The sequence below is a fragment of the Dreissena polymorpha genome, chromosome 4, assembly GCF_020536995.1.
Source record: "Dreissena polymorpha isolate Duluth1 chromosome 4, UMN_Dpol_1.0, whole genome shotgun sequence".
Taxonomy (NCBI): Eukaryota; Metazoa; Mollusca; class Bivalvia; order Myida; family Dreissenidae; genus Dreissena; species Dreissena polymorpha.
Genome location: NC_068358.1, coordinates 18,724,659 through 18,752,117, shown reverse-complemented (window position 1 = coordinate 18,752,117; position 27,459 = coordinate 18,724,659). Strand labels below are relative to the sequence as shown.

Below are 27,459 nucleotides of genomic sequence, written 5' to 3'. Positions count from 1 at the left end.
GCTCTCCTGTCGCTGTCCGCTAATCTGATCGTGTCTCTGCTCGTGGCGGAGGCGGTGTGTGCCTCCCACAATGACGTGTTCAAGGCTAAGCTCCTCAGCTCCACTCTCTTCATGAGCGGTGTGACCACCGTCTGCCAGAACCTGTTGGGGATTCGGTAAGATATATAATAAAACATCGTCTCCATATCTTATATTACGTTCTATGAATTCACTGATATCAAAATGGTAAGTAATCAAACCGATTGAACATTTTTTCACTTCGAAGGAAGTTCTCAGATCGAAAACGCTTTACCGAGAAATGTTCAATGAGTACAAGTCATTCAGAGGCACGTAGATGTGCATTAAAACAGATTGAACCTTCAAATACAACACTATTATAAACGACGCCGATCTGAAACACCAGTATTATATTTGCTAATGCAATATGCTTATTTTATAATCGCGTTATCCACATACTTCAGACTCCCCCTGTTCCAAGGAGCCTCGCCAGTGTACGTGGTGCCGCTGCTTTTGGTGGCAAGTGCTGATGGCAATTTCTGTAGCAGTAGTAGCGAAGCATCAGGTCAGTAGGGGCGCAAAGACGCTCGCCAACACAAATATCAATCATTCTTAAATTACTATTGAATCGACTTAATGGCGCTCTTTCATTAAAAGTGGCTACAGGTAATCACTCGGTTTTGTTTTGATATGTAACAATTTCGATGTCATAGGCTATGTATCAGTCTCGGTTTACACAAACGTAAATCAATTATACCTTAACCATACAATTATCTAATTGAAACTTATTAACGTTGGGACATATATGACATTGGCATGGTTTATTGATGTCACTCAATTTTATGTTCAAACGAAATAACTTGACACTTTCTTGAATAGCTCCATACCAAAACCATCCATATATACTTTTCTCTATATAGAGAATAATATATAAGAGTGGGTGGGGTATGAGACTACTGATGCAAGCACCGTGGTCATAGCAACGACATAATTAGCCAATCACAATACGCGTTCTTTACAAATGTGTAAAAATGGCGAAAATGAGAAATGGGGTTTTGTTAATAGTTGTAAACTACAGCTATTATAATTACACAACGAGACATGTTAGCAACAATATTTGAGTTGCGTTTTATGTTTGTTTAACATTTTTTAAATGTCTTTTTTCTTTCAGAAACCAATATGACCAGTAACATTGCAGGATCAAACGCCAGCTTGTCAAATATCAATGACACTCTGGGCGCAGAAATAGGCATGGAAAGGATACTTAACAACGTCAGAATGGTAAGGTTTTAAGGCGAGTGTTCAAAATTAACTAGCGATACGTTTTTCTACTCACACTTCTTTAATAATGCTGTGACGTATGAAATGTTTAAATTGCAAACTGTATACAGCAATTAGTACATTATTGATAAACATAAATTTTTCAATTATAAATTGTGAAGCGTTCTGAGAAAACTGGGCATAATGCATGTGCGTAGTGTCCTCCCAGATTAGCCTGTGCAGTCCGCACAGGCTAGTCAGGGACTACACTTTCCGCTTTTATGGTAATTTTTCGTTTAAAGGAAGTCCCTTCTTACCAAAAGTTTTGTTTAGGCGGAAAGTGTCTTCCCTGATTAGCCCGTGCCGACTGCACAGGTTAATCTGGGACGACACTTTACGCACATGCATTAAGCCCAGTTTTCTCAGAACACTGCCCAATTTATCTATTTTCAGATTCAAGGGAGCTTAATCGTGGCCGGGTTTGTGCACGCGATGTTCGGGTTCACGGGCTGCTGCTGCGCTTCGTGGGACCTCTCACCATCGTGCCCACGATGATCCTCATATTCATCGCCCTCGTGGGACCAGTGCTAAAGTTCGCGGATGCAAACTGGGGCATTGCTATGTCGTATGTAGCGTTAGTTGTATTGATTAACGTTTCACGTAATGCTGATATGAGACGCGTTATGAGAAAACAGGGCTTAATGCATGTGCGTAAATGGTCATTCCAGATTAGCCTGTGCAAAGTTAAAATTCGTGGAAGCTAACTGGGGAATTGTCCTGTCGTATGTAGAATAAGTTGAATTGATTAACGTTTCATGCAATTCTGATATTTATAATGTGTATGTTGCGCTACGTTGTGGCGTATATAATCTAGTTCTCTGATTTATCGGACAATCGTCTAACGTCAAATTCGTGAGTAAAACATTAGCCGCGTTTTTGAAAACATGGATTTATGCATATGCGTAAAGTGTCGTCCGATATTAGCCAGTTCATGCCGCAAAGAATAATCAGAGACGACGCTTTCCGCATTTATGGTATGTTTCGTTCAAATAAATGCAATAACACTCTTAAGCGTTAATTACATACACTTATATATCTATATGTATGATACTTTACAGGTGTATAAATAGTTTTTCTATTATCTTTATGCATTTTCATTTTCATTCTCATACATATAACTCTGCCCACTTCACGGGATAACATGACAAGCATGTATTGTTTTGTAAAAATCCACCCCCGCGTGTATGCAGGACGATAGCGGTAGCGGTGGTGATGTTCCTTTACCTAGCCAAGTACAACATGCCTATCCCCGTATGGACCCCGTCGCTCGGGTTCTGTATTATACGATACCCCCTGCACCAAGTGTTTGCGGTGAGAGAAATCGTGAAAATTTGTTACCTGTTTGTGATGTTAAGTTTCTTTGGTGCTTAATACTGTCTATTATCAATTCATAATATACTACTAGTATGTAACAAAAGGTTTAACATTGAACTATGAAGCATTCTGCTCTGCCCGTTCCATCGCGTCTAAGTCGTATTTCCCATTTACCTAGATACTTAATGTATGTAATTTATATAAAATGTTTCCCCCGAGCATGTTGCCCATTACCTTCAACTACATGTGATGTTTATGTCTTCAATTTACATTGACATTTTATCATGGTTTGCAGCTCCTTTAAACCGGTTTAAACCCACAAACGTAGTATTGAGCGTTTCAAGGCGATGACCCCCATTTGATTCATTTCTGAGTTAAAGTTTGTGCTTTTGTGTGTTGTCTTGTACATTTGCGTTGTATATCACTATTTGACAATTGGTTTCATGCAATATATATAGAACCTAATGGTAAAATTATCATGCTAATGCAGCTGAATTTTCATTGTGTGAATAAATATACACTTATTTTATATTTTCTCCCTCACTCCTTTACCACACATGACTCATGTGTAATTATGTATCTCCAAGCTCATGGTATTTATTATTCCGAACTGTTTGTCACTTATATATACAATTTTTATTCCAATAATCCTTAATTTCATTATCCTCGACGACCAACAATATTAAAGGGACCTTTTCACGTTTTGGTAAATTGACAAAATTAAATAATATTGTTTTAGATTCGTAAAATTTTCGTTTAAGTAGTGATATTTGTAAGGAAACAGTAATACTGAACATTGACAATGCTCTAAAATATCCTTTATATGCATCTTTTGACGATTTACAAACATGAAACTTATAAAGCGTTGCAACTCGAAACGATTGAATAATTTGGAGAGGTCTGTTTTTTTTCGTTATATTTTGTGATACTATGAGGATTGCTTATATAAAGTTTCAAATACATCTTATGAGCACTTATGGCCGAGTTGTCTAAGAGAATTTTACTCCAGGTGTCAGTGGTTCGAGTCCGAGTTTCGGGAGCTTTTTAGATCCAATGTTTCTTTCCCAGATCCTTATAACCATTATCCTCAACTGGCTGCTATGCGGCGCGCTTACGTATGCAGGAGTGCTTACGGATGATAAAACTTCCGTTGGTTACAACACGCGCACGGACTCTAGAATTCAGGTCATCTATGACAACCCATGGTTTACATTTCCGTATCCAGGTATGACACTGTCTACATGTTCTATATTATTGATCGTCAAACGTTATTTTATGGCGGATGCATCTATAAGTACTAAAAGCTGGGACTTTTATGTTTGAAGGGGCGGACTTGTCTTGATAAAGAATTCATGCACTGGCAGAATGGGAGAATTTAAAAATGAGGAGGCTTGGTTATTTTAAAGAAAAACTAACTTAATTAAACAAAACAATCTACGAAGCTTTCAGTTTGACAAATGCTCGGTAGTGTAATACGTAGTATATTTCATTAAATAACCGTATTTATTTGTAATATTACCGCATTCTAGGTCATAAAAATACCAGTTATAAAGCAATCATTTGTTGTTGTTTTCCCAAAATCTCTAGGTCAATTCGGAGCATTTGGTTTCAACGCCGCAGCGTTTCTTTCCTGCATGATAGCAACTCTGATATCCGTCCTGGATTCTATCGGCGACTACTACGCATGCGCGAATGTGTGTCGCGTTCCGGCCCCGCCCAAACACGCGGTAAATCGCGGCATCATGATCGAGGGCCTGTGCAGCTTGATATCCGGTACCGTGGGATGCGGCCATGCCACGTCAACAGCCGGGGGCAACATTGGCGCTATTGGAGTAACGAAGGTACATGTACGCTGTTAATGGGATAAAATTTGGGTTTGACAGTATAAACTCGTTTTAATGCTTTAGTTAGAGAGAGAGAGAGGGGGGGGGGGTTAACACGAATATGATTTATCTGCCAATGTTTTTGGTATCATACTAGTATATAGTTTTTATTACATAAAGATACTGAAGAAGTGCTCAATGAGCCGCGTTACGTATGAACTGGACTTAATACAATGTGTTTTCAAAGATTATATTGTGTAGACCGTACAGGCTAATATGGGAAGCTTTGTTCCATGGAAATCATAAACGACACGTTACGCTCATGCATTAAGCCCCGTTTTTCCAGAGCGAGGCTCAATAATGACATATTTCAGAGGAAACCAATAGTGGAGCTTGCTTCTATTTTATGTTGATAAATTTATACCATGTACATAACAACGTGCTGTAATAATTGAAACTCTAATTAACTGAATGTTGATCATACTTGTCGTTGTTATTTTCCATAATTATCATGACACTATAGTCAAATTGTAATATGGACAAAACGATACGGAAATTTAGAGTTTGGCCGCGAGCATCGATGTACTTATTCAGGTGGCGAGCCGTCAAGTGTTTGTATGCACCGGAATCCTCTACATACTGTTCGGCATATTTGCCAAGTTCTCAGCGCTTTTCATCAGTATACCATATCCTGTCCTGGGCGGGGCCATTGTCGTCATGTACGGAATTTTCTTCGGCGTCATTATATCGAATTTAGAGGTATGAAGTGGTTCAATTTAGCGATTGAATGTCTCCTTTTCTGTCGTTTATCTGTATAGTATTTTAAAAATAAGTGTCATACTTTAATTCAAAACGTTAATTCTCCTTTGACCTCACCTTTTAAATACTATATTGCAAAGACAGATTGACTTGCGTTTTATTGACTTATATGATCGATTATAATTTGCACCTGCAATACCTGCACTACACATTTAGCGCATGAATATAATGCAACGTAATCAACTACTTCTAAATTAACCCATTTATGCCTAGTGGACTCGCTCATCCTTCTAAATTGGATCAATTTATTTCCAAAAATATTGATGTCTAGTATATTTATTTCTATATTTAAAATATTTCTTACAGAAATTCCTTTAAGCAAACAGCGTAGACCCAGATGAGACGCCGCATCGTGCGGCAACTCATCTGGATCTACGCTATTTGCCAAGTCCTTTTTGTAAACGCTGGGCATAAATGGGTTAATTCTAAAGACCAAGAAGTGCTACGATCCAGTAAACTCGAGATCGATTTTGACTTAGCGTATATTTAATAACTTTGTGTACGCTGTCGACTGGTCTAACAGATGGTAAACCAAATATAGTAAAATAATAAAACTATATCCTTCTATTGACCAACACAGAAGTATAATCATGTAAACGTCTGTATTCGTTTTAGGTGACTAACATGTCGTCTCCACGCAACATCGCTATACTGGGACTGTCCGTGTTCATCGGTCTTTGCGTGCCCGCGTGGGCAAAAAAGGTGAAAAATCCCGTGCAAACAGGTAATTCATGCGTTGGGAAGTCGCATAAATAGTAGTTTATCCTGCCTCTGTTGCAAACATTGACCTAATAAAGCAGGGTCGAATAAATTTTCCTATCTCCGGTCAACAGGAAGCAGTGTATCCCTACGCACACAGTGACGATTAACATGTTCTAATATTTGACTTTTGAAATTAATTGGGACACATCATAAATGTTATCGCTATATTATAGATTTATATCATCCTTTTGTTCTTCTTTAGAATATATTACCGAACCAGCTTTCCGTATTTATCATTTTCATTTACTTGATTACGAAATTTATGAAGTATCTAGTGGGACGTCATTTCTCGGACGAAACATACTATCTAGTATCTCTCAGAATTTTAGGGACAACGATTTTGACATGGTGGTTTTAACAGTATTTTGTTTAAATATTTTTAAAATCGAACGAATCATAAACGTATTTCGGATTGTGTGTTTGTCATTCAGTATTGTTAACTTCGATAGGAATAAATAGAGAGTACATGTTTGGTGCCAAGATGGAGAACGTTTATCCGGTGAGGCTTAGAACAAGAAAATAGGGCGAACTTTAGCGAGCCCTATTTTTCTTTTTTGGGCCGAACCGGATCATGCCGAACATCTCGGCACCAACCATGAATTCTCTATTTGTTTGTGTGTATGCATATTTAATGTATATAATTACTTTCACAGCCTCATGCTCCTTGCTTATTATTTTCATGATCGTAATATTGATGATGATGATGATGATGATGATGATGATGATGATGATGATGATGATGATGATGATGATGATGATGATGATGATGATAGTCATCATATAGTCGTTCTAAAGAGTGCCGGCATTTCAGGTCACTTGGTGTTTGACAAGATCATGTCCATGCTACTTGAAAATCCAAATTTGGTCGGAACGGTTATCGCATTCGTGCTGGACAACACCGTACCAGGTGAGAGACTTCTTCAATAGTTTGTGAAATTCAAAAAGATTGATGCGACTAGGGCACTGATCAATATTAGTGTTAAAATTACGCGTCTGGCTCACGTTGTTGCACATATCGTGTCGGTCTAAGTGTCTCTGGCTCATTTCGAAATTTGATCATGAAATCGATCACGATTTTCTTGCAAAATGCTGGTTAAGGCGTAACCATACGCGTATACGACTTTTGCGGCTGTGCTCATTTCGAAATTTGACCATGAAATCGACCAGTATTGTATTGGAAACTGCTGGTTAAGGCTTGACCATACGGCGTAGAAGGGGGTTGTATTGGGTGCGCGGCTGGCTCATTTTGAAATGTGACCATGAAATCGACCATGATTGTATTAGAAAATGCTGGTTAAGGCTTGACCATACGTGTACATACGACTGGGGCGCTGGCACCACCACGGGATGAGGCCAGCCGCGCATGCACACGCATATCTGACTAGCTTTCCAGGTAGACAGGACCCCTCTATGACAAGTCGATAAGACTTTGAGTGTCCACCCATGAATTAAACGGGTCGGGATAACCGAGCCACTTGACTAACGACTTGTCTCCGCGTTTACGAATAACTTTTTCGATTCTAAACACTTCTTGACTCGTCGTTTGTAGCTCTTGTTCATAAAACGTACCCTGTATTTTCTCGCCATGAAGATCAGTGATTTATACGTCGGTGGATCTGTATATTTAACTTGCGACACGGTAAACACCTCCTCAGTCCATCTAGGCGTATATCCTTTTTCAAATATTCCCTTTTTCTAAGTGATTCTCAACTTATCGCCGACTTAAAATAGTGGCTTACCGTACTGTTGAGGGCGTTTGGAGTACAGATTGAACCAGACAACGCTTTCGTTCTTTTTATCACTAGCATCAACGGGCGTCATTTTGATGGATGAATGCTTTGTGTTGTTATAAACATTGACCATTATCTAAGACGTTGACATATTTTCTGGTTGAGTTGGCTGAAAATTATTTGAACATTCTTTCCTCTATTGTTCTGTTCCACCGCTTTACCACGGAACTTTTCTCTTCGTTTTCTGTGGAATACAACTCGACTTCCAACGCCATCACGTTTTTATTGTAGAAATATTTTCCTTTATCGACCCACAACTTTTGGGGTCGCCTTTCCTTAAATGTGTTGTGAAATGCTTCAGCAACCTTAACTCCGGTTTTACTCTTTAATGGAACAATCCAGCCATATTTTGAAAATACACCAATAACTGTAAGCAAGTATTTTACACCGCTATTAAACTTGAAAAAAGCTTGCATGTCCACTAAATCAGCAGTCCATATTGTATCAATGCCATGGGCAACGACTATTCTTTTTCTAAAACGTTTTACAACGGGTTTATGCAGTTCGTCCGCGAGCTGATCAGTCCATTTAAGTTCTGTAGCCGCGACTTTTTTTCGCCTTATAACCTTACCCGAACTTCGCCTTCGTAGATAGGATTGGCTTTATGATATCGCGTTCAATTTTCCACGAATCGTTAGGTCTTAAATGGCGGCCATTTGTTCAAGCATTATTTTATCCGCCACGTTTCTATTCGCTGTATCTGGAAAGTGTTGGTAAGCTAAATCATGATGGTAAGCAGCATTGTCAACTCGATGGACTGGTTCGCTCCAGTCTTTGTAAGCGCCACTTGAAGTTAAAAGCTCGTTTAAATTTGTTCCAAGTCCTGCAAAGTTCATTCCTGGAATATGCATTTCACCGGGAAATTTAGCCAACGGAAGCTTGACTTTACTTGTCAACGAATTCAACGACGAAACCAAGTCTCCACCAGTTTTACTATGCATTTTTACAAACTGCGTTTTAACACAACCGCAAACGGCGCACTTTCCGCGAAGCATTGGTTTATTGTTTTTACTGACAACATTTTGCACACCCACTGTTTCAGTTTTGCTTCTACATTTGACGCAATACATTTTTTTAATATAAAGAAATATTTTCTTTAAATAAAATATGGAAGTTAAAGATCTTTCGTGGAATGATGTGAGTACAAAAAGATTCAACAGTAGGCTTTTACCGAGATCAAATACGAGGCCTTATTATTGATAAAAGCGGATGTGGAAAAACTATACTATTGTTAAACCTTTTACTACGACCAGGCTGGTTAGACTACAACAACCTGCAAGTGTTTGGGAAGTCGCTTTTTCAGCCTGAGTACAGAATTATCAAGAAAGCGTTTGAAGAAAAGCTTCCAAAAGAAGAGATTATAAAATTGTTTGACCAACAAGACTTCATAATGAAGAATGACGTTTCACCAGTTCTTCTAGTGGGAGAAATGGCTAAAAGTTTAACTAAACCGGCTGACATCGAATGTACATTTTTTGAAACGGCTGATGATGTACCAGATCCTAGAGACTTGAGCAGCTCTAAAAAAATCTTATGATTGTTAACGACCTTCAGTTGGGAAAACAAAACAAGTGTGAAACGTATTACATAAGAGGACGCCACAGCAATATTGACTGTTTTTATCTTGCACAAAACTACTTCAAACTTCCAAGGCAAACTATACGTGAAAATGCATACTATATTTGTTTGTTCCAGCAAGATACTAAAAATATGAATCACATCTACAACGACCACGTTTCAACGGATATGTCAAAAGACGAATTTAAGAAATTGTGTTAAGTAGCCTGGAACCGTCCTTATGGATTTGTCGTTAAAGATCTTACTAGCAATAAAACCAATGGTAACTATAGATCAGGACTTTACTACTTTTATATGACTTAAAGAAAATAAATACCAATATAAAAATGTAAACAAGAGTGTTAGAACAAATGTTAGAGGAATTAAAACAAATAAAAATTTATACGGGTCCGAAACATTCTTTTCACATTATATTGAAGGATAATAGCTCTAAAATAAGTACTTCTGTAAAACCACCAATTTAACTCGATAAGAGCAAAACATACGAAATGGCCTTAGTTAATTTGGAGACCTACTATTTATTTCCAAACATAGATTCTTCTAACAATAACTTTTGCTACAGTCCTGACGACGGAAAGACTTGGGTTGATATTGACCTTCCAGACGGTTCAAACGAAATTGATGATATGAACGATTACGTGCAAAGAATAATGAGGGAAAATGGGCATTACAACTCTGTCTCGAACAAGTACGCTATAACGCTAGAGCCAAACAACAACACATTCAAAACGGTACTCAATGTAGCACCGAATTATAAAATAGACTTTAGACTGGCAAACTCTATCAGAACGGTATTGGGGTTTAATGCACAAGTATACTCATCAGGATATAATGAGTCAGAAAGCATTGTAAATATATTAAGTATTAGCAGCTTAAGAGTTACTAGTGATATCATTGAGGCATCCTATGTGAATTATTCAACTAAAACGTTATCTATAGTTTTTTCCCATCGGTAGGATCTGGTTATAAAATCATTGAAGTACTTGTTAATTTGGTTTATTTACCTATTACTGTAAACCAAATTTGGTCCATGGAAACATGTCTTACCGACCAAAACGGGAAACTTGTTAATTTGCGCTGTGAAGATCTTTCGATAAGAATGCATATAAGAGAAAAGTAACACTATCATAAATCCTATATAAAATGACTTTACTCGTTTGTCTTACGAGGATTTATCTGGAGAACATGTGCTAGTCCTCACTCAAGCACAGATAAATAAAATAGAAAAGGCGTACCGAAGCGGTAAAGGAGTGACGATTAAAATGTCAAAAGCACAAAAGCACAACGCAAAAGTGGAAGGTGGATTTTTTGGAGCTATTTTACCGTTTTTGGCAACATCGGATAAGTTTCTCGCGTCGAGCATTTTACCTGCGCTCGCAACCGGCGCGATAACTGGCATAGGAGCTGCAGCCGGCAGTAAAATTGTGGATAAAATAAGTGGATCAGGTGTCATGTATTTAAAGAAAAACGGAATGGGGTGTAAAGTCACTAAAGTGGGTAAAGGATTGCACTTGTCTCCGTGGAAAGATGGTAGTTCGCTAAGAGAGGGGCTTTATCTCAAATCTGGGAAAGGAATGTACATGAAAAGAGGTAAAGGATTGCTACTCGGACCGAATTCACCATTTAGTAGTATTTCAATACTAGGAATGCTTTTGTAGATAACACTCATAAGTAAAATATGAACATTATAAAAACAAATGCAAAGACCAATTCACAAGTTTATTCACAAGTATAAACGACAACCGCAAGCGTCAGTGCAGTGGTTGCCTCACGAGAATCTTGCACATCATGCAGAACCACTGTATGGTAAGTTGACCATTTTTGCACAACAATCGCTCACTATTCAACCGAAAGCAGCACTTCCTATTACATTACGAATAGTTGTACGACTAAGAGACGGCGTTTGTTCTGTATTGCTCAGGCAAAGTTTGAAGGAAACGAGATGTAGTTTACAGGATGGGATTATTGCTGAATCTGTGGACGACATCATTGTTACGATTCAAAACCACTCTGACGTTGTAGGAATTGTTCAAGGTAATTCGCTTTGTTTTTTGTCTGCGTTCGTGCCGTAAGTAAGGTTGACGACTAGGATTGACTTGAGTGAACATGTTTGCGACAGCGATAGCGGATGGTGTCAAAGTGCAACGATACGTAATATGACTAGGATTGACTTGAGTGAGCATGTTAGCGACAGCGATAGCGGAGGGCGGCAAAGGTGCAACGACGCGTAACCTTAACATAAAATGACATATGTTCAACAGTCTATTTAAGAAAAAAACACTAGATATGTAAAATGGAGTTCAAAGAATCTAAACTATATCCATCTCTTCCCGCCGTCGTCCCGTCGGCTCCCGAACTGACTAGCGTTAAAAGGAAGAGCTCAGTCATACAGACTTCAAAAGATTAACGAAATTCAAACAGAAATGGCTGCAGAAAAAGACAAGCGCGTAAACTTGTCGAAAAAGTATCACAGAGCAGCGAGAGTTATAGCAGGAGTGGACAACGCTCTTGTTGTTTCTTCCATGGTGTTAGGTGATGCGGGAATAGGAGTATTGAGTATAATCACTGCGACACCAGCTGCAATAGCAATGAAAGTTGCTGCCCTAGGTATAGGACTATTGTCTATCGTTGGAGGTCAAACCAATAAAAAGCTATCAATGAAAGCTGAGAAACACGAAAAAATTAAAACACTTGCAGATGCAAAGTTGAATACAATGAGTGATATCGAAGCGGCAGACGATCAAATTTCTGATGAAGAATACTCACTGATTCTAAGTGAACTAAACAAATTCAATGAAATGAAAGAAGAGATAAGATCTTAAATAAGAGTAGGTATAGATGAGGAAACAAAACGGTCCCTTATTGCGATAGGACGTGAAGATGCAATGTTAACGTTTCAAAACATGTTAAGTAAATCGAAAGACGTTCATTAAAAAAGACGAACACCTCTCAATGAATGTGAGACGTGAGATGTCTCAAATTACGTCTCAAATCAAGTCTCAAATCACGTCTCAAATCACGTCTCAAATTACGTCTCAAATTACGTCTCAAATCACGTCTCAAATCACGTTTCAAATCACGTCTCAAATCACGTCTCAAATCACGACTTAAAAACATTATTTCTATTTAAAAAATGTGGTTTTTGAAGCATAGCAGTTAGCGTTAGCGTCTCTCATAAATATGGGTTCCAATAAAGCAACAAACATTAACAAGTTGATTGCGGGTTCCGGCGTCGGGGTTAAGAGAGAAACCACAAGGGCAAACGCAATATTAATTCAAGATCTTGTAAAGAGGTTGAACACAGGATCCGCTCTGCGTCTGGCTTAAGAAATAATATCTTTATTAATAAAAATAGCAACAGTTTCGAAAGAAATATTAAATTTTACGGCAGCTACAACCATTGACGAATCCATTGAAAAATATGAGTTTAAGGCGTTCGAGCCTGTAAATGGTACGAATTTAAGTTCATCGGGCACTATAACTATCGATATCGGGTTGTATGATGTCTTTGCTCATCCTTCGGAACCGTACCTACTCATTGAAGGTAAACTAACTGCAGACGACGACGTCTTGACTGCATACGCACCTGATGCTGCAGTAACGTAAGCGAACAATGGGCTTATGCATTTGTTTTCCAATATTACGTATAAGCTATCCGATCAACAAGAAGGTTACAGGCTACGACCATGATTGGAATGCTCAAGTATCCGGATGGTTTTTCAAAAGCGTAAAAGACTCAAACAGCTTTGGACTAAAGATCCGTCGACAACAGCTCATATGGTAGATAACGCAGGCTTTGCTATCAGGCAGGCATACCTTATTCAGAAGCCTGACCCTAGGGGAACATTCTCGTTCGTTGTTCCGCTGAAACACATTTTCAGCTTTTGCGATGACAATGACAAGATTGTGTATGGATTTAAACATACACTCGCACTTGTTAGAAAAACTGACAATGATGCAATATTTGGAGCAAATGCACCAGCTGCGGGTAAAGTAAGCCTTGATAGATTATCATGGTTTATGCCTCATATTTTACCTGCAGATATGGATAAAGTTCAGCTGTACAAATCCATTCAGGCAAAGGTAACAGTTCCCGTTGCTTTCAGGTCTAGACATTGCGAAAGTATTACAGTTCCACAGTCTACGTCGTTCAACTGGAGACTTAGTGTTAGAACACCAACCGAAAAACCGCGATACATTTTGGCAGGATTTCAAACTAATCGCAAAAATAATAAAGAAAGAAATCCATCGATATTCGATCATTGCGATCTTCATAACATGTATGTGACTGTTAACAATCAACGATACCCTGAGGCTGATTACAACTTATCTTTTCCAAACCAAAAGTTCTCACGAGATTACTAGGAAGCGGCCAGATTTAGCGAAAAGTTTTATGGCATGTATCCGCTGGTGACACAGAGTAACATTACACCGGCGGATTTCAAAGACCTGTTCCCTATTATGGAGTTTGATGTCAGCAAACCAAGTGAGCGGTTTAAAATATGCATCGGTAGAAATTCAAATCCAAGCGACATTCCACCAGAATGTACCGGCGGGAACAGAAGCGTACGCAGTTGTTATTTCCGACCAAATAATAAAATTTACCTCTGACGGATCTAAAATGTATATAGTGCAATAACGAACATCCGTCGGTAAAAAAAATATACACACCTCGCAAAAACAGTAATGTTGTACTGATCCGCAGTGGTTTGATTTTAAAAAGGAATAAGCATCATTTCCAAACCCCCCTTACCTGAGGGGGTATGGAAATGATTTTGAGTGCCAATGTTATCCAGTGGTTAGAACGTACAATTGCATTACTTGAACACCGAGAGCTTCGCTTCGCTGTTATATTGAGTCTATAATACTGGTATGCTGTCGTTGTCGAAATATCGAAAAACGAAGGAGCAATAGCAGAGCCAAGCAACATGACTTGAGATGTCAACAGGGTAAAAATGTTTTTGCATCATTGCTTCCAGAAAATTCCCATGCAGTTATATTATTACCATCATTAGCTCGAGCTTTAAGCGCCACTCTCCAAATGGTAACGGCTTCAGGACATTTAATTTGCAGTCATCCTTTTTTTGCAGGTGTGGCCCAGCTTCCATTAGACTTATCGGCATTAAGACTTTTTAAGCCGTATGCTAGAAATTTATCATCAGTTACTGCACTTGCAGTGGCCACAAATCCCGTTCTACTTATATTCTCATCCAAAATTGGAATATAACCAGAATAACATTTTTTTGTTAAGTGGTCAGCATAATGTTTAGCGACAGCATCTTGATCATCGACATACTTTTTATGAGAAGAAGTTGCCTCATTCACTAAACTATTGACTTGAGTCCAACTGGGTGCTTCATGTCCACTGTACAATGTCGGATAATGAACAGGTAATTCGTGTACCAACCTGCCACCCATGTTTAAATCCCCAGTCATGGTATCTCCGGACTTTGAAACTGCTCGATGATCTACATATTTTTTGTTGCAGCGTCTTGAGCATGAGCAGGATCCGATACATTTATTGGAGTGTGATTGTCCATATTAATGTTTTCAGCTGGTGCAATTTTGCCATCCTGTCTAAAGAACGTATTGACGGCTTGTGATAATGTGACGCCTCCAGAAATCACTCGTTGCGATGATTCGGTGTTGGTTTTACCAAATATGTTAATCGACATGTTTTATCTACACACGTGTTGTTTATTTTAATCAATATAATGAGTTTATGACATGTGAAAGCTTACGCTCTCACATTGTTTAAGAACGTAAAGACACACGTGTCCCCAAAACACAACGCTTTTCTTTCTGTATTCGTTCGCTATTATAATACACAGGATCCTTTAGGTACTTAATGAGTTCAACTGGAGGCGCTAACCCATAACTGTCAAAGTATAGCTTTTCATGACCGTTTTTAATTCAGGCAGTCCAATGGGTACCATCGCTTTTTGAATCACCCAGATTCAGAATACCACACTCGTTTTCTTTAGTTTTTTTTGGAAGTTCATCGCGAACGTAGGCACCCCTAAAGTGTTTAATGTTCAATTGTTTAGCGGCATCTATCAGCTGAAAGTTGGATAGAGCAACGTTCGGCAACAAAACCCCTTCGACATTGATATACTTGTCCGTATTGAAACTTATTATTTATAGTTTCGTTTTGCTTTAATTCATTCGATCGTTAAGATACAATACAAGTTCAATCGGAGGCTCTAAACTTTAAGTATCAAAGGTGACACGTTCATCACCCGACTGTATCCATGCAGTCCAATCGGTACCCGGCATGTTGGGTTGACACGGATAGTTTTTACGGACATACCTTACTCTAACGTTTGAGCTTTTGAGTTGCTTTGCAACGTCAATAAGTTGTAAGGTGCTTGAGAACGTGCTGTAAATGGGAATGCTGGGTACGACACGTCCTCCCACGCTTTTAAACTTAACTTCTTCAATTTGGAATCAACCGTGAAATTATTGCCCATCTTGGTTTTTTCTTAGGCGGTAAAGTCCATAAGCCAGTGTGCTTATTCCGTCTTCTTGTATAACGCGTTTATCATCGTTGGCGCTAAGAGCTATTTTGTTCACATTTTCTGTATATAGGTCATGCTTGTAGGATCGGATGCCTTTCATGGTTCTTCACAAATATCCATGACTCAATAGCGTATTTCTATAGTCGTTGTGAGAGATGGTCTTCTCAACAACGTTCTTTTTCACCCCCTTACACTTTTTGGTTTCCTTACCCTCAAACATTTTGTACGAAAACATCTTCGCTCTCAGACCGACAAATTGTTCAATCTGCTTTCCGGCAGCTTCATCCTTGAACATACCAATGATCTTCTTGTTGACTCCGGTTTTAATCCCCGATGGGTGATCTTGCGGATAGTCACTCGTATCAAACAGTCGTTCAACATCACCCGCGATATCGGCATAAAAATCTTCAGTTTTAATTTCATACGCCAAACTGTCCGTATCTGTGAACAATAGCTTTGCATCATTTCCATATTAAGCCTTGATGTATTTGTAGTGAAAATCGTACATGAGTGTCTTGCTCAAGTCTAGAATGGCCATCCCAAGATAAATGGGTTTGTCGTACTTAAACTTGGTTTTTCTCATGAGAATTGCAATCAAGTTTTCATCGAATATGGTGCACCTATCGTAGTTGACCTTTGACGATAGTTTTAAGGCCTCTGGTTTACTCGTCACCAAGCGGACATCGACTCGATTTTCAAGGTTTGCCATCGTTTTACCAAAGACGCTGTTGTTCATGAGCTTGAAAAGGTCATTTTCAAATTCATTTGCATTTTTAGTGCGTAGCTTGGTATTCAAGTTGATGTATTGCTTTAACCATGCTTCTTCTCTGAACATGATTCCTCTGTGTACTTTAGTTATTACAAGACCTAACTTCTCATACTGCTACATGTTTTCATAGTGAACGACATACTTTGATTTGTTGTTTAAGTTGGGAAGTTTAAGTTAAGCTTTCCATTTTTTGACCCCTCGGGGACAATACGTTCAGGTGCGAGTGGATAACCATTGTGATTATCGTGCATCTCATCCGGATACTCCAAGTCCACTTCCAAAATGCTTTCCTTTCCCTTCTTGACTCGAAATGCTTTTCCAATCATGGAGTTCCAACCAAGGTCGCCGTGGTGTAATGGATATGGTGTCCGCCTAGCGACCGGGAGGTCACGGGTTCGATCCCCGCTGTGGGAGCGTTCTTTCGATCTCCCATATAGACACCAAGTACTGGTTCTAGGCCCAGGAAACGGACTCGAGAGCATTTCAAATAAGTAGGAATTACTTTCTATGCAATCGAGCTAAAATAAATAGGTTTAAACTAATCATGGAGTTCATTTTCACTCATCCAGCGGAAGCTTCCGGTCAGAAGTGGTTTACTCATGGCCTTTCCTTACAGATTGTTTGCGTCCAGATATATGATGTACGAAGAAGGTTGACTCGGGTCACACGCTTCCGACATGTACGTGTTGTTGGCATGAGCAAATCGGGTTGAAATTGTACTCACACCGCCTCGGATATCCTGCTGTATCATAGTCGCTTATAAGCTCAAGTTCAACTTTCGTCAACTTAAGAGCCGCATCCATAGCTAAACCCGGTGCTCTGTAATACCATGCGGGATCGAGTTTGTAATTGTTTACGCCAGCGTCACAAAGTTTTTAAACACATCAGTCAACAGCATGATATCAGAGGTGATGTACACGTCTTGATAGTCTCCCAATGTCTGACAACCGAATACATGCCATACCTTCTGCGCGCGTGCATAATCTTCCTCAGAAATGTTCGCACCCGTTAGCTTCAAATAGAAGGCTTCCTTTTGAGGTAGTGTTGTTTCGGAAAGTTTCTCAACCGAATCCACGTAATCATAACACATGACACCCTTTTGTCGCATAAGATGAAACTTCTCACCCTCTGGAAAGTGGTTTCTCAAATGACGACACTAATCATCTATCAGATTTTTCAATAAGGCATCTAAGCTCGAAGACATAAACTTATAGCTGTCAAAAAACAGTATTTCTCGAGTCACATCAATTGCCTTTTCATTTTCGTTCGTGAACTTATCGACAACAACCATCTTACTTAAGGAAATGTACTTTTCCTCGTTTTTTGGAATACATGTAATCTTTTCACCATAAACGCGTCTCAGCTTTTCAATAAATAAGTGACTGTCATAACAAGAAAGATTATGCAAAAGTACAGGGACAAATTTAGGAATTTTGTATTCAAAATAACACTTTTTATGCGCGGCTCCTCTAAACTTTCCAGTCAAGTGACAATGGTCACGAACCTTCTTAAAGCTATCGTCGGTGCGCCCTACTCGAAACCCTCCTCTGCCGCCTTTACATAATTGAAATTTGGTCGCAGCATCGTATACAGTCTTATCGTTTCTTGTAAAAATCATATCCTTTGGAATTTTAAACTGGTCATAGATGTCCTTAATGTTCTTCTCAAGAGCCTCATCAAATATTTGTGCCACATCGTCCGTTTCATTCTTAGCCCTAAACACTACGGGGTCTTGACTATACAATGAGCCATCAGAACATACTACGTGGTAGCAAAACGCGCTCGTTGTATGCTTCTGGTACCTGTGCGTATACGACTCTGCAGGATTTGGGTTACAAGAACTAATAGGCTTGATAAACGATTCGAAGTCTGCATATATCACAAATGGAACTCTCATAGACAAAAGTAATGTTTGAAACGGTACGGGTCGGAACCCTTTTCAGGAAGAACCCCCTTTTTAACATCGTTCGAAGAACAATATTATTGATGTCTTTTCAGCGCATCTTCTTTTCGATACCCTGTCAAGCATCTTTTACAATAGTGCACCTTTTGACTGTTGTTTTTACTTATAATGAGTGGGTAAACATTTTCTTCAGAATCATATCCGAATATATTGATGTTAACTTTGTTTTTTCTTTCAAATTTACGTATCACATTTTCATTGACTTCCACTGGAAATTCAATGCCATCCCACTGAAGCGACTTTGCTTGTTTTATTATGTCTTCCGTTATTCGTTCGGCATTTTTAACAACATGATTTAATCCTCTCGTGACACACCACTTGAAACATTCGTCATCTTCATTCTTCATGTTAACAATTGCCTTTTTAGCAGCCAACTTATCCGGCAATGGTATGTAGGAATTACCTTTTAATGGCTTTTACTCCACAGCGTTAATTTCCAGTCTAATGACGAACTTTAGTCTCCAATTGATACCCTGTATTTGAAACATGGCCATGGACTCCAAAATCAGGTCTGATGCTGTATTGTACAATTCGTCGACATCAGTTTCCTCCAATACTATTTTAGTTCTTGAAACAAACGGTATTTCTTCGGTTACAGCAGTCTCAAGTAACATGGAATGCTTCTCCATTTCACAAACGAGCACTAGATTCATTTTTTTTTGGCGATGGTTGTTCAGTAACTTTACAACCTCAGCCCTAACAAGATTTAAAAATGTTATAGCATCAGTTCCTTAAACTCCATCAATAACGTGTTGTCTCACAAAACGTTTAACTGCTGTTTTACTTTCTCTTATTTGCGGCTTGTTATTGTAATCTTTTTTTTTAATAGATTCGATTTCCGATTTAAGCGCGTCCACCTTTTTGTTAAGAGCCTCAACCTTTTTGCTTATCGCTTTCTTTACAGGCTCTGGCGTGTGATTAACAATCCAATCATAGCTTTTCTGTATCGCTCTCCTTACGGGCTCAGGCGTGTGCTTTTTTGCAACATTAAATAATCTCTATGTCACGGCTCAGGCATGTGCTTTTTTGCAACATTAAATAATCTCTCTATCACACTAGGCTTTTTAGCCTCCGCAGGCTTTAAGACTGGTACTGCAATATCCGGAACAGGCTCGTCGAGAAGTGAAACCCTCGTGGTGTTCCTTGCGGTTGCCCTTGCAACGCCGATTGCATCGCCGCTGGTGTTCAGCAACGCTATCAGCTCATGCTTTCTAAGCCTCGAATATCTGCGCAGACCTAGTTCTTTTGCAGCTTTTTTCAACTCTTTTACGGTTTTGCTTCCCATTGTTTATTTTATATGAGAAAAAAATACTTAAGTCAAGATATTTTTTTTTGTATCGGGTAAATAACCGGTGGTTTACGGTCTAAGGTAGATTCAATTTTTTGTTTGTTGTATCGGTTATAACTTACTGTCGTGTACGGTCAAAGTGTCTCTGCTGACGTTGGGGCAACGTCGTCGTGTTCGGTCTTTCCTTCCTGTTTTACTCTTTAATGGAACAATCCAGCCATATTTTGAAGTCGATTGTACGCGTCCGGACTGTCCTGTTTCGCGAAAAACTTGAGCGTGCCCGAACTGTACCCGTCCCTCGTGTTGCGAAAGCCGTTCCACATGGCGATGCATAGCGCCTCGTTAAATTTTGGCGACTTCTTGGAAAACTCGATCCACATGCTGAAGCCGTCCTCGTCTCACTGCGAGATGTTTTTCAAGCACATGCCGACGACGATCCAGTCTTTGTAGATGTCTGACCTCTCTCGAACGACAACATGTCGAGCATCAGCTTCGCCTCCGCGAGCTCCTCGTCCACCGACAGTTGAACGTACCCCTTTCGCGTTGTTTTCACTATACTGTACCGGTCGACCATGGGCGTCGTCGGCATGTGCACAGTTTGGTAGTAGTACAGGGTTTGAGTGTCATTCGTTAGGCAGGTCGAGAAAATCATCGGAAACATCTGTTCGACGTATGCCGCGCCGCACGCCTTTAGCGTAGGCAGCGTGCCCTTCGCGCCGTACGACAGCAACAAGCGGCCGACCAGCGCGTCGACGAGGTCGAGCATCATCTTCGCCTCCGCGAGCTCCTCGTCCACCGACAGTTGAACGTACCCCTTTCGCGTTGTTTTCACTATACTGTACCGGTCGACCATGGGCGTCGTCGGCATGTGCACAGTTTGGTAGTAGTACAGGGTTTGAGTGTCAATCGTTAGGCAGGTCGAGAAAATCATCGGAAACATCTGTTCGACGTATGCCGCGCCGCACGCCTTTAGCGTAGGCAGCGTGCCCTTCGCGCCGTACGACAGCAACAAGCGGCCGACCAGCGCGTCGACGAGGTCGACCTCCATGCAACCGGCCGCGAACGCTCTCGTTGCCAGGTACGGCTTATAACCAGGCTTTGCTGATCCGTACATGAGCCAGGGCACGTTTACCGAGTTGGCGTCGATCGGTTTTGTGCAGCCGATGTTGGCAAACAGGTTTTGCAGCCTTTACTTCACGATCGGAATGATGCACGCCTCTTGCGCCTTTCGTTCGATGAACAGTTGCAGAAAGTGAAAATGCAAGCCGTTTTTGATGTGCACCTCGTCATCGACCACTTTTTCGTAGAACAGCTTTTCCATAACGACGCACAATAACGACTCTTCGCGGAGGTTTTCGACCACACTTTGGAGCGTCTCCTGGTACGCCCGTACGATTTCGCAAACTTGAGCGTTGGTATATATTTTTGGCGCCTGCTGGTACGCCCGTATTATTTTGCAAACACGAGCGTCCGTGTACATTTTTCGCGTCGCCACAAACTCGTCCGTGTTCGCCACGAGAGACTTTTTCAACATCAGGTCCACGTCCATCAGCACCGGACTTTGATCGTTCTGCTTTTCGATGAAACACAGGGTGTCGCCTTGTTCCGCGCAGCTCGTGTACAGCTTCCAAAACGTTGCGTGATCTTTGTACAGCGTGTACTTGCAGTACGGCGGTCCCACGAGCACGTGCGTGTAATCCTGGCTTTCTTTGGTTCTGTTTCCCATAAGGAAATAATGTAGCTTGTCGTAGTCACTCATGGTTTTGGTTTTTATTTTGAGAAGTCAATTCAATTTTGTTTTGTATCGGGTATAACTTACTGACTTGTTCGATCTAGGGTAGATTAAATTTTGATGTATCGTGTATAACTTACTGTCGTATACGATCAAAGGTAGATTCATTTTTTTTTTCAATTTTGCAAATTGTAGGTGTAGTGCAACCCGTGGCGTGTCGCCAATACATGTAAAACAAAAAATGACATCATTATTGTAACGAAATGACGTCATTATACCAAAGCCTTGAAATTTTGAATTTTCGTGAATGAAATATGATTCTATTTGAAATGGTTGATTATACACCATTGAATTCATTTTTTTTTTTGCTTATGAACATGATATCTCGCACATCATTCCATTTAGCACCTGTCCGTTGCTTTTATTTGTTATATTACAACCAAGCGCTTTTATTGCATGGTATTTTGAATTATAGGTTGTTAACTGTCCTGTTTCAACATTCGTTAACTTATAAATTACTTTTGGCGAAAACCGTCAACGTCTACCGCGAGGTCTTTTTTCAGCGGCATTAGATTTCGGAACAACAATATCCTCTCGTTTCACTTTAAAGCCGTTCTCCAGTGCAAGTAACATTAACTTCATTATACTTTGCGCTTTTTTGGTAGCAATGTTGTTGTCGTTTAGCAATTTTATCAACACTTTATTTGTATATCGCATTTTTATTATGAGAAAACAAAATTACTTATGTTATTTTCATTTTTGTTAGATGCGTGGGTAAATTTTACTAACACAGGTGATGCGCGTAACACTAACACACGCGGTAGTATAAAAAAAATGCGCGGCTGGGACAAGCAACGTCGAGGATCGTAACGGTCGACGTTGTCCCCTACTACAACGGCTGCTGGGACAGCAACTTGAAATTTAATTCAAAACAAGATAGTTTCCCTTGGAGTTCGGCCAATCTTTCTACTTTTCGCCACAAGTCTGCAAATTATTGTTACGAAATGACGTCATTATACCAAAGCCTTGAAATTTTGAATTTTCGTGAATGAAATATGATTCTATTTGAAATGGTTGATTATACACCATTGAATTCATTTTTTTTTGCTTATGAACATGATATCTCGCACATCATTCCATTTAGCACCTGTCCGTTGCTTTTATTTGTTATATTACAACCAAGCGCTTTTATTGCATGGTATTTTGAATTATAGGTTGTTAACTGTCCTGTTTCAACATTCGTTAACTTATAAATTACTTTTGGCGAAAACCGTCAACGTCTACCGCGAGGTCTTTTTTCAGCGGCATTAGATTTCGGAACAACAATATCCTCTCGTTTCACTTTAAGCCGTTCTCCAGTGCAAGTAACATTAACTACATTATACTTTGCGCTTTTTTGGTAGCAATGTTGTTGTCGTTTAGCAATTTTATCAACACTTTATTTGTATATCGCATTTTTATTATGAGAAAACAAAATTACTTATGTTATTTTCATTTTTGTTAGATGCGTGGGTAAATTTTACTAACACAGGTGATGCGCGTAACACTTACACACGCGGTAGTATAAAAAAAATGCGCGGCTGGGACAAGCAACGTCGAGGATCGTAACGGTCGACGTTGTCCCCTACTACAACGGCTGCTGGGACAGCAACTTGAAATTTAATTCAAAACAAGATAGTTTCCCTTGGAGTTCGGCCAATCTTTCTACTTTTCGCCACAAGTCTGCAAATCCCATCTTCTACGCCGTATGGTCAAGCCTTAACCAGCAGTTTCCAATACAATCGTGGTCGATTTCATGGTCAAATTTCGAAATGAGCCCAGCCGCAAAAGTCGTATACGCGTATGGTCACGCCTTAATCAGCATTTTGCAAGAAAATCGTGGTCAATTTCATGGTCACATTTTGAAATGAGCCAGAGACACTTATACCGACACAAAATGTGCAACAACGTGAGCCAGACGCGTAATTGTTACACTACTATCAATAGTTTGTGGAATTTAGATAGATTGTTGCGACTAGAGCGCTGATCGAAGTTCGCCATTTTTAGAAGACTGGTAAAAACAATTAATTACAATTGTCGGGGAAGTTTTGACTGTATTATTCGTACGAAATGAACGTTGTTCTGTCCCAATAGCATTATATTTAGCCTATTAAGTCAATATGTTCTAGTAGGCTGTAGATACGTCTTTACTTGACGATGTTACTTCTTTATATTTTTGGAATACTTCATTATGTTATGTGGTCACTTATTAATATGAAATAGAAACGTCTTCACATGGTATGATCACTACTCTATTGTGTGGTTACATGTTTATTTGATTTGGTTAGTTCTCAATATGGGGTGATCCATACGTCTTTCTATGGTTTGGTTATTTCTGTATATAATGTTGATCATTCTTTATATGAACTTCATCGTTGAACTAAATCTCTAATATAAAAACGATTAGTGGACCATGTAGGATACAAAGTATATCAATAAAACTTACAAACAGAAATATTATAAATGATAATACACCATTATGTCACATAGAAAGTAATGAATATAGGGCACAAAGTCATTTATGCGGTGTATCAGTTGCTTTTATATCATTGGATAATTTAAACTCTTAAGAAAAAGCCTTCCCTTTCAATGAACCATTGAAGGATACGCAATGCTTTAGTCGAATGCAATATCGGCAATGTGATGGTGGACAGTAATACATAATCCGTTTATTTCACCGGTTTATCAAAATGTTATGACAAAGGCAATTGTATATACATAAAGATGTTTCCCTTTATATAAAGCTTCCGCAATAGCACAACTATTAAGATTTACTCAAAATAAGGTAACACTTTTTTTGCCGATACTATATCCATGAGGCATATACCTGTACCTTATATCATGTTGTTTTTACAATACATTGTAATGGTCAAATCGTCTCAATGTCACTTTTGAATCTCCAGGGACGCCGGAAGAGCGCGGTATAACCGCCTGGAAGGTGAGCGACGCCGACGAAGACGCGGAAGTGGACAGGTCGCTCTTCAACGAGGGCTATGACGTGTACCGGCCGCTGATGCCCCAGCGCTTCCGGTTCTCTCGGCTGTTGAAGTACGTCCCCTTCTTGCCGTACCATCGAGGCGCAGTCGAGAAAGAGGTGGGCAAGAATCCTCAATGACCTTGATAACAATTGGGATAACACATGTTTTGCGTGTTAGACGAGATTTTGTATATTATATATATATATATATATATATATATATATATATATAAGCTTATTTATTTTGTATTTGTTTTATTCGGTTTTAAGTTTTGGATATGCATTTATTGATTTTGGAATGGCTTTTATAACGTCACAAAATGTGTTCCTACTCGATATTAGGTTTTATGACAATCCTGAAATGACAAAAAGGACCTTCCAGTTGAAGATTGGTATCTTGAATATTTTTTACGACTCGCGAGTTTTTAACAAATTCGATTTTCAACGTTTAAAATACACACAACGCATATGTTTATATATGAATTAATATTTTGATGTGTTGTGGCATGTTAACAGTATATTGACATATTCTTTACCGTGTTTTCTATTGTTGTTTTTTTTTTTTTTAATTACTGACTGTTAATACAATTAACTTGATATTTCTTGACACTTACGAAATTTTGAGCTGAAGTTGATGCATTATTATTATTATATATTATATTTTTAGTTCATTCTAATCCATGCTTGAATGACATGAAAATATCATGTGTACACTATAAACACGACCATCGTTGTCTCTTTTTAAAATTGGACGCTAGCGCACAACTTTCATAAGGGAACGAAATTTTTGCCTTCTTGTCGACTACCGTTCCTTTGATTTAGGTATTCATGCCCAAATGAATAGTTTTCAAATATAAAACAAAATGTCGAACACTTAACGCCGTTTGTTTCGTCGAACGTGTTATTCGTTCCTGCATTGTATTAATTTTAGATTCAAAATGTTAGTGATTAAATAAAGAGATTTGCGAACTCAGAAAATCTATCAATATATAATTTTAATTAATTTATACATATGCATATATATGCGTGTGCGCGATGACTTCATATTCAGCATCGTGTTAGCTATGTGGCGGCAATTGAAACAGAAACGAATAAAATATTTGGACTTATTATATAGTTTCATTAAGTTCCAGTTTCGGAAACGATGTCCGGATTATGTAAATAATTTATTTCATAGAGTGTTTGAAAACAAAGTTTGCAAACAATATTCCGACAATTATTTTTTTAGAAAAAGTGTTAACATGGTAATACATTAATAAAGAAATATAAAAAAACAGGTTATTATTGAAGAAATATTATTTTGGTATATGATCTCTATATTTAAAAAATATGATGTTTTGATAAAGGATTACCAATACAGAACTTTCACAGGGTACTTTTAACAAATAGTTTTAAATAAAATGAAATTTACTGATGATGAATTATGTTTCTTTTTGCAACAAATGAGTAAAACATTTCAGGGAATGTCATATGTCTACAGCAATAATTCACGAGATGTTAACAGGACAATCTTTTCCTTTCATGAATAAGAAAAAAAAATCTGCTTGGATATTCAATAAAGTCTGCTTTAGCCATACATAATGCTATTTTGTAGTTTAAGTTAGACAAGTGTAAATGAATAAATGCAATCCAATTATAACAGGTGGCAAGAAATACACAATGTATGAATATGAACTGTGATCGGTAATCGTTTAATGCTATTGTCTCACAAACTTAACTCATTAATGCCTAGCGTCTGGAAAAAAGACCTTGGCAAACAGCGTAGACCCAGATGAGACGCCGCATGATGCGGCGTCTCATCAGGGTCTGCGCTGTTTGTTTTAATTGCTTTAAAGACTTTCTGTAAGAAATATTACAAATATAGAATTAAATATACTAGACATCCCTAATTTTGAAAATAAATTGATCAAATTTAGAAGGATGGGAGAGTCCACTAGGTATAAATGGGTTAATGTTTTAAATTTAATCATTGCTGTAGTTTGTATAACATTGTGCCGAGTTTGCAATCTCTAATTTAGATCTGTGTGTCATAAAGAACAATTATATGTACCCATTTTTTCCATGCCTTATTCATTGGTTGTTTTTCATCTGTTATTCCAATTTATACTTACTTTTATTGAATATGCATACTGGAACATGTTTTCACTTTTCTTTTTATATTTATTTAATGTTTTTCAAAAAAGATAATTGCATGCAAGTGTATTGTACTTATAGTGATTACCTGATTCAATGATAATAACTTCCTGTAGTTTAATACCATTAAGCCTTATCCTGACGTTATACTAAGTATGTTTTCACCAACAGAGATATATTATACTCTTCAGTATAAAAATAATATTGTTGTTAATATAAATAAGTTACAAGCAATATATACCTTATATAGCCTCATAGCCTTTCTGGCATCTGTATAGTAAAGTTAGAGACACTGTCTACTGTTCTGACCTCAATACCTTGTATGCCATTGACTTCAACTATGTAGATAATTTTTAGTGTGTAACACACGCATCTTCTCGTCTCTGACCCTGATTGCATTAAATTGTATATGTATGTGTTTGCAGTTTTGAAAAAAATGTGTTGGAAAAAAAGCTATATTGATCAAGACTGCCAGAACAATACTCGCCGTTGTGAATGTTTACTTGGATTCGGTCAGTGTCGGAGGACTAAGAAACCGCACCATCAATCAATGGTTTTTGCGTTGATGACCAATTTTTGGTACCGGTAATTATCTCTAAACGTCTTGTTGAAATATTTAGTGAGGAAAACTCTTTTT

At 38.6% G+C, this 27,459-nt stretch overlaps 1 protein-coding gene and 1 pseudogene across 1 annotated transcript in view; both read left to right on the top strand.

Moving 5' to 3' along the window:
• On the top strand, positions 1-27,373 carry LOC127879405 (solute carrier family 23 member 2-like; annotated as a pseudogene).
• The window catches only part of LOC127879404 (solute carrier family 23 member 1-like), a 33,457-nt gene continuing 30,955 nt past the window's right edge, over positions 24,958-27,459 (top strand). The window contains exon 1 of the mRNA XM_052426187.1: positions 24,958-27,407. Coding sequence (XP_052282147.1) covers positions 27,232-27,407 — 176 coding nt within the window. The 5' untranslated portion in view covers positions 24,958-27,231. The remainder of the gene's footprint in view (positions 27,408-27,459) is intronic.